Below are 7,514 nucleotides of genomic sequence, written 5' to 3'. Positions count from 1 at the left end.
CGGATGAACATGAGGAACTCTTGAGTTGTGGTTCGGGTTGGCGAGTGTTGTCGGTGTGAGTGTGCTGGTTGTGGCCAGTACGGATGGGTTTAGATAAATTGCCCTCCTCAGTAATTAGCTAACGAGTTTGGTAGTTTTGGGACATTACGAACTACGTTCGTATTGGGAACTCCACCTGGCGTTATAGTGTGTGATCCGTAGCATGGTTTCCTACACGTGTTCTATCGATTGTGGCCGATAGGTGTGGCAGCAAGGCATCTTGAGGTACTCACTAGAAGACGTAGAACACGGTTAACATGGTTGTGGCTATGTGGGAGGAAAGGATGAGATTCCTTTGATGTAATTGGATATCAAACCATGGTTGTGACCATGTGGGGTCAAAGGATGGAATTCCTTTGGTGTGAATTTGATATCAATCATGGTTATGGTAATGTGGGATGGCAGGATATAATTCCTTTGATGTGTTTTTGATTTATGTATTTGAATTATATACGAATAAGTGTTTATTATGTTAGCTCACCCTATCTGCTTGTGTTTAGCGATGATTGTGTATACGGTAACTCCTTCAGCGGGGTTAAAAGCTCCGAAAATGCCAAAAATAACGCCGTTAAAAATATTTTTTCTTGTAGTGATTAACAGGGAAGGTTAAATTAAGCATGTATTATTTTATGAATCATGCACAAAATAGGCGTAATAAATTGAGTCAAACTCATTCGTAAAAATAAAAAAATATTTAACAAGAAATGTGCTTTGCAATAATCAAAGTAATACGAAGAATGGTATCGATAAATAAAATAAAAATGCTTTCAGAGTAATACATTCACTTTCCCAAAGTGCTTTGCAATTACACACTTTTAATGCATTCCATTTTTGAGGAAGTACATAAAACATGACATAATATGCATTCCACTTTTAGCAAGCACTAAAACATGTCATAAAATTTAATCCATTTTTATGTACAATATTATGAATTTAAGGTCCCAAACATTTATGATAATTGAATAATGGTTTGATAATATTTTTTTTTTCTTATTATTCTAAATGTTAGGAATTAGTTAAGATGAATTCACTACAAAGTGTCTAGCGCATAAATAGATTGAATAATAAAGAAAATTGCAAGTGCTAGACGATAAACGAGAAAGAAAGGAACAAAAAAGGAATCACACCTAGAAATCAATGTAATTTAATTAAAGTGTTAATGATATAATCTACTTCTAGGGAAAAATTTGCTATAACACAGAGATTACAACTTCACAATTTCTTTCTAATTTAGATACCAAAGTATTCAACTCTCAGTTAGCTTTCATTGAAAATAAAAGAACTAAATGATTTAGATTACAATTAATAAGAACAAATGTTAAAGAATTCAAACTAAAGATTATCAACAAATGTTAAAAAACAATCCAATGGTTTAGATTTTGTTTAAAGAAGTTGAAGAATATTATGAACATGTCATAAAATTTATTCTACTTTGTGAACAAATATTATGATTTTGGGATAGTTTAAATAATAATGTCGTTCCGGTTATTAAAAATAAATAAATACACTACTTCAATAAATTTGTTTTGGTTTAGGCATAACATCATTATTATTTTTTTTAAATTAGACAACACGTAAGTTGAAATAATACCTTAAATAATGTCATTGGTATGACTGTAAAGTATTTTATTCTTAAAAAAAATCATAAACAAGAGGCTTATAATAGTATTCCCTTATTAGCCTTCTACTTTTGACAAAATCATGCTTCAATTAAGAACATTAAACTAAATCATATTCAACAAGTTTAGAGAAGGACCATGTATAAAACTAAGAACTTTATTTTTGTAAAATGCATTATTACAAGGTTGAATTTAAATTTTACAGAAAGTTTACTTTGTTAGGACAATTTAGTCGTGGTTTAGGACAGTTGATGTAATGGGGAATGGGGCTTTTGTTCAAACATAGCCTTATTTCAACCAAATCCTTACTTCTACAACTCACTTGTGGTTCAACACCAATTGGTGATGTTTTTATAGTTGCGATGATTTGGCTTGTAAGGTAAGTACTACCAGGTAATATATTTGCATGTTCAAGTATTTGTTGAAGATCATTCCTTGCATAAATATCTAACGTGAGTCTGAAATAATCAAATGGTAGCATATTTGAACACGTTCCATGTTTCATCCATTCTGAATTCCAAAAGTAATTGTTGTTCCAAAGATAATTCGGCCAATCTTGATCAAGTTCATGAACTATTCCGCTAATCTAATAAAATAAATAAATAAAAGTCATCTTCTAAATATAATATCGAAATAATATTATCATAAAATAGAAGCTTACCAAAGAAATATTTAAACCAGTAGATGAGCACAAAGATGGTTGTGGTATGCTGTAATTGGATGGCCACAATCCGTGTATAGTAAACTTGAATGGTATTGTTTTTGTGGCATCACAGGCCTTATGGGCACAAAAGCCTGATGGCCAAGTTTGGGCCATTTTCCAGTACTGAAATTCCACTGCTGAACCATAGAAGAAGAGAGAAATGATTAATGTAACTTTGAGATAATTCATTGTGAAATTGATGAGAAATGATAATTTAATCATCTCAATTTATAGTGCCAAAACTTGATTGATTTTGCTTAATTCATACCCATCAATCTCTTTTTCTTTTTGTCATTTTAACTTTCTAATAGAAGTCTCTTCTCCTAACATTTATAATTGAATTTCTTCAAACTATCACAACGTGGTATGTTCACTCTGGTTAGTTTTATGTTGATTTTGTTAACAAATTTATAACGTATGTGTTTACAAATGTATTCATATGTAATTTGTCCAATATTGATGTTGTATTTAAGTTTCGATATGTATTCATAACGTGATGAGTTCAAAAACTTACTCCAACGTGAAGGTATTAGCCTGAGTTAGTGAGATTTACGGATTAATTAGTACATTTTAATAAGGTCTTAGTGTACTTGAATTTATTTTAGGACACATTTTGATCATCATAAAATTCATTCCATTTTTGTGTGCAGTATTATGAATTGAGGGTCCCAATTATATAATAAAATAAACAAAAAAGAAATATCATTCTGTGAATATATTATTAAGAAATAGAGCTAAGGAAACATTTAAGTTGATGGATGAACACCAAAATGGTTGTGACATGGTGTAATTAAATAGCCATAAGCTATGTATTGTCATAACTTAATTTATAAAACTTATTTCATAAAACATAACATACCATATGGCTGGCGCATGGTGTGTGATTGGACACCATACCACTTCTCCTCCTAACTTAATTCATACCATTCAATCTTCTTTTCAACTTTCCAGTAAAACTGCTTCTCCTAACCTTCTTTTGAATTCATACCGTCCTAAGTTCACCTCACTTACTTTTATGTTGATTTTGTTAACAAATTTATAATTAATATATATATATATTTAGTCCTTTTCTATCAAATTTTATTAAGTTTAGTTGATGTTTAAAACACGTTTCTTAACTAACATTGAAGTGAAAATGTGTAAAATGGTATAAACAAATAAAATAATATCATAAAACGTGTTTTAACGTCAAATAAACATAACAAATTAAAGGGGTTGTGGGTTCAACCCTTGCTGAGAACAAATTAATCTCTTTATTTTTGCTAAAATACTTGTGGTCTGAATGTGAAAGGGTGGGAAAGCCCTAGAGACAATGGGCTCCCAAGGGAGTTGGGAGAAACAACCTATAATGGTCTATAAAAGGTAATGATAAACATTAAAAGGGACCATTTTTCGTTTTATTTTTTTTACCACAATTAGGAGCCATATAAAAGGGGAGAATTAGGCAAATTGAAGGGTTTTAGAAGTCTGAAACCTAGAGTGAGAAGGGAGCACGAATTTTGAGTGGGAAAGTGAATTAGGATTGAGAGCAAAATTGTGGTAGTTGAGAGAGCAAAAGGAGGGTTCTTAGGTATCCCAAATCCTAGGTTAGACAACCTTTTGAAGCAAGGATTCAAAAGTTAGGGGAGCTCTTTTTCATATCTATATGTATTTGGTGACAATCTTTGCATTCTGTGTTGGGCATGAATAAATTGTATGATAGACATGAGATTTTCATAGCCAATATACTGTGAAATTGAGTTTCTTATGGTTTTGATGTGTATGGGAAATCCTTATGCGAATATATGCCAATAATGAGGTTTGAAATGCTGTATGTGTGATTGTGGTTAAAAATTCGAATTTTATGGTCAAGTTGGAGTCTGAATCAGGTTCTTAATGCTGGTGTTATGTGATGAAGTGTTTGGGTAATGTTGAATGTGATTTTGGGTCTTGTTTATGTGTTTGGGTGTGCGTAAACAGGGAACTTATCTGTTGATTTCGCTCAGGCGAGCCAGGCTCACTCAGGCGAGAATTGCAGAATGGTGACCCTTATTCTGCTCGAGCCACTCGCTCAGGCGGAGGCCCATGGTTTTGGGCGACTTGTTAGCTCGCTCAGGCGAGTGTATCTCGCTTAAGCGAGAAATTGAGGGTTGTGAGACTCGGGTTTGGGGCATCTCGCCCAGGCGAGAGGTTCTCGCCTAAGCGAGAACTCGTGATTGTTTTGTATGATGTTTAGCTCGTCGCCTAGGCGAGAGTGATGCTCTAGGCGAAGGAAAGGCTCGCCCAAGCGAAATAGGCTCGCCTAAGCGAGACTTCGCAAGTGAGCTGTTGTAGCACACTCGCTCAGGCGAGGAAGCTTAGCCTAAGCGAGACAAGCCTGATCGCTTAAGCTAAGGCTTCTAGCCCAAGCGAGTTTAGTGCAGTTTGTGGGTATTGTTTGTACGCATTTATGAGAATGTGGATCAGGAGATGCTGTGCCATGAGCGGGTAGGTTCATGGAAGGTGATTGGCATGTGATGGTATGAGCGGGGAGGTTCATACTCAATTACTCTCCTGTGAGGATACGAGCGAGGTAAGTTTGTATGTTCCGTGCTCACAGTTGAGAGATGCTGCGTGCAGAGAGGTACGTAGCTGGTGGATCACATGTGTTGGACTACGGGAGGGCAGGTCCGTAGAGTAGAACTACGAGCGGGGAGGTTCGTAGAGGCTGGACCACGAGCGGGAAGGTTCGTGTGAGCATCATGAATCCCAAGTCCATGGCTAACTTTGTTGATTAAATTGGAGGTTTACAAGCCTTGGGGTATTAAGGATGTGATTAGGGTCTAACTATGAGAATATAATTGGGTGTAATTGTATTGTTTACCTATTATGTTTCTTATATTCTGTTGAGCTCACCCTTTCTATTTGTGCTTGGCGATGATCGTGTGATTCTTTACACGAGAGCAGTTTATGATACAGGTGATGCTGCTAACACCTGAGATGGAGAGAGGGCTATCCTAGGGATTTTGAGTTAGGAAATTCTTAGGGTTTTCATTGTTTGTCAGATTTTGAAAATTGTAATAAAAGTACTATTTAGTTTCCTTTAAATTTATAACGCTATCATTATTGTGTTAAATTTTCCTGCGTTTTGGAAGTAATAAAGTGCAACATTTGAACTCATTTATTATTATTTATATATTGATTTATTTAAATTAAGAAATTTCCAGTAAGGATATTACAAATTTTCTTTCAGAGATAAACTGAAAAAAAAATTGACAGATTTTGCAAATGCAATATCTAATGATGAGCAGTTAGTTATGGGCAAATCTTCTTTGAGAGAGAAACTGTAAAAAACTTTTTAAAAATGTAGTTTGCAATAAATTTTCTTTTTGATTAGTGCAATTTTGACAACATACAATATGAAAGACTAGGGGAAAATAGGATTTATGCTTTTTATACCAATTCATTTGTAAACGTAAAAATCTTTTTAAAAATGTACTTTGTAAAAAATTTTCTTTTTGATTAGTGCAATTTTGATAACATATTAATATGAAAGAGATCAGGGGGAAATAAGATTTATGCTTTTTATACCAATTCATTTGTAAACTTCTACGTCGAATTCTTGATCAATTTGATAAACTTTCCTTAAGCATGCAAAATTTTGAAAAGATACAAATGAGATTTTTTTGAACTCAATCACTTCTAATGTTATTTGGATATATAACTCTTAACTGAAAAATTAAGTATTGTTCAGATGATATCCACTCCCAGTTAAAACTTAAGTAGTGTTTGAACAATAATCATTCATGACTAATTCCACTAATATTATTTGAACAACAATCTCTCCTCATCAAAACCTAAGTCTACCATACAAATAGATTCGATAATAGAGAAAATTGCAAAGTGCTAAAAAAAACATGCATATGGCATTTTTAATAACTATAATAATTTACATGTATAGTATGACTATTTTAATTGTCATACTATTGGTGAAAAATATGACACTTGAAAATATCATTTTATAATAAATCTTTATTTTTTAGACATCTTAAAATTTATTTCCCTCTCTTTTTTTTTATGTTCCCTCTCTTTCTAATTTTTCTAATTTGACATCCTCTATCACTACTACAAATTCTAATATTACATGGAAATTTTTTTGCAAATTTGTTAAAAAAATTTGCAAGAAAAGACTTTTTCCTGCTATTTTTTGTAAGAATTTTAATTGGCAGGCAATTCCTTCGTGGGTAATTATTTCCTACAAAATTATAAAATTCGCAAGTATTTCCTACAAAATTTGTTGCGAAAAGTGTTTTATACAAAATATTTTGCAAAAATATTGGCAGCAATTTCCTGCAAATTTTTTTTTCATAACAAAATTTATAAGTATTTCTTACAAAAAAAATTTCAAAACAAAATATGCAAGAAATATGGATTTTTTTAGCGAGTCTAAAAAATTTCAACCTAACTCAACTCATTTATTAGCGAGTTTAAAAAATTCGAACCCGATCCGATCCACCACGAGTTGGTGGATTAAACGAGTTGGTCCACTCACAAGAAAAATTCTATTTAACTACAAAAATTAGTGAGAAAAAATATTAGTAGCTAATCTCTCTCTAATTTGTGAGAAAATAATGAAAAAATAAAACTGTAGCATGTCTAAATAATTATATATTTTTTTCATCAATCCCAAAAAATAAATGATAATTTTGATTAAAATCTAAATAAAGTTAAGACATATTATAGGCTCTTACGTTCATAGAAGCTATTCAATGTAAAGAAAAAGTACTAAAAAGTAAAAAAGAAAAGGGACATTAAGTTGATAATTGCGACTTCGGTGGTGCGTCATTTTACAACTTTTATTTTATATATTTTTACACAAACTTATTTATTTTAAATGTCCATATAAAGTTGTATAATTCATTTCAGAAAAAATTGGATAAGTTACACTAATTTAGAGAGAGAATTAGAGAGAGAAAAGGGAAGCTTTTATTTGAATCCCAAGCACCAAAGAAATTATTAATTTAACGAGGTTCACTACTACCGATACAAACCAGTTTGTGACTTGATGAACATGTTGTATCTATGTCTTGTTCATTTGAATCCATAGTTTAGTTTGCAATTGGCTTCTATTTAGAACAATTAGAACATGTTTGACACTAATGCTTTTTTCATTCAAGGATAAAAACATTGTTACA

The 7,514-nt window shown here is 32.2% G+C and overlaps 1 protein-coding gene across 1 annotated transcript; it reads right to left on the bottom strand.

Annotated features, from left to right (window-relative positions):
* Window positions 1–1,797: 1,797 nt before the first annotated feature.
* Window positions 1,798–2,545, bottom strand: LOC114186610 (ribonuclease Phyb-like). The gene is made up of 2 exons (XM_028074563.1): window positions 2,320–2,545; window positions 1,798–2,244 (listed from the first exon to the last, which is right to left on the bottom strand). Exons 1-2 carry the CDS (start codon window positions 2,473–2,475, stop codon window positions 1,858–1,860), a joined length of 543 nt encoding a protein of 180 aa, XP_027930364.1. The 5' UTR covers window positions 2,476–2,545; the 3' UTR covers window positions 1,798–1,857.
* Window positions 2,546–7,514: the final 4,969 nt, after the last annotated feature.

The sequence above is a fragment of the Vigna unguiculata genome, chromosome 6 (genome assembly GCF_004118075.2).
Source record: "Vigna unguiculata cultivar IT97K-499-35 chromosome 6, ASM411807v1, whole genome shotgun sequence".
Classification (NCBI taxonomy): Eukaryota; Viridiplantae; Streptophyta; class Magnoliopsida; order Fabales; family Fabaceae; genus Vigna; species Vigna unguiculata.
The sequence above is the reverse complement of the archived record's forward strand: the minus strand, read 5'-3'. Positions and strand labels throughout refer to the sequence as shown.

Bases quoted from the DNA above. Each gene is read 5' to 3' on its own strand.
- LOC114186610 (XM_028074563.1), bottom strand. From the start codon at position 2,475: ATGGCCCAAACTTGGCCATCAGGCTTTTGTGCCCATAAGGCCTGTGAT. The intron at 2,245-2,319 runs GTAAGCTTCTAT...TTATTTTATTAG, and splicing joins CTGGTTTAAATATTTCTTTG to ATTAGCGGAATAGTTCATGA.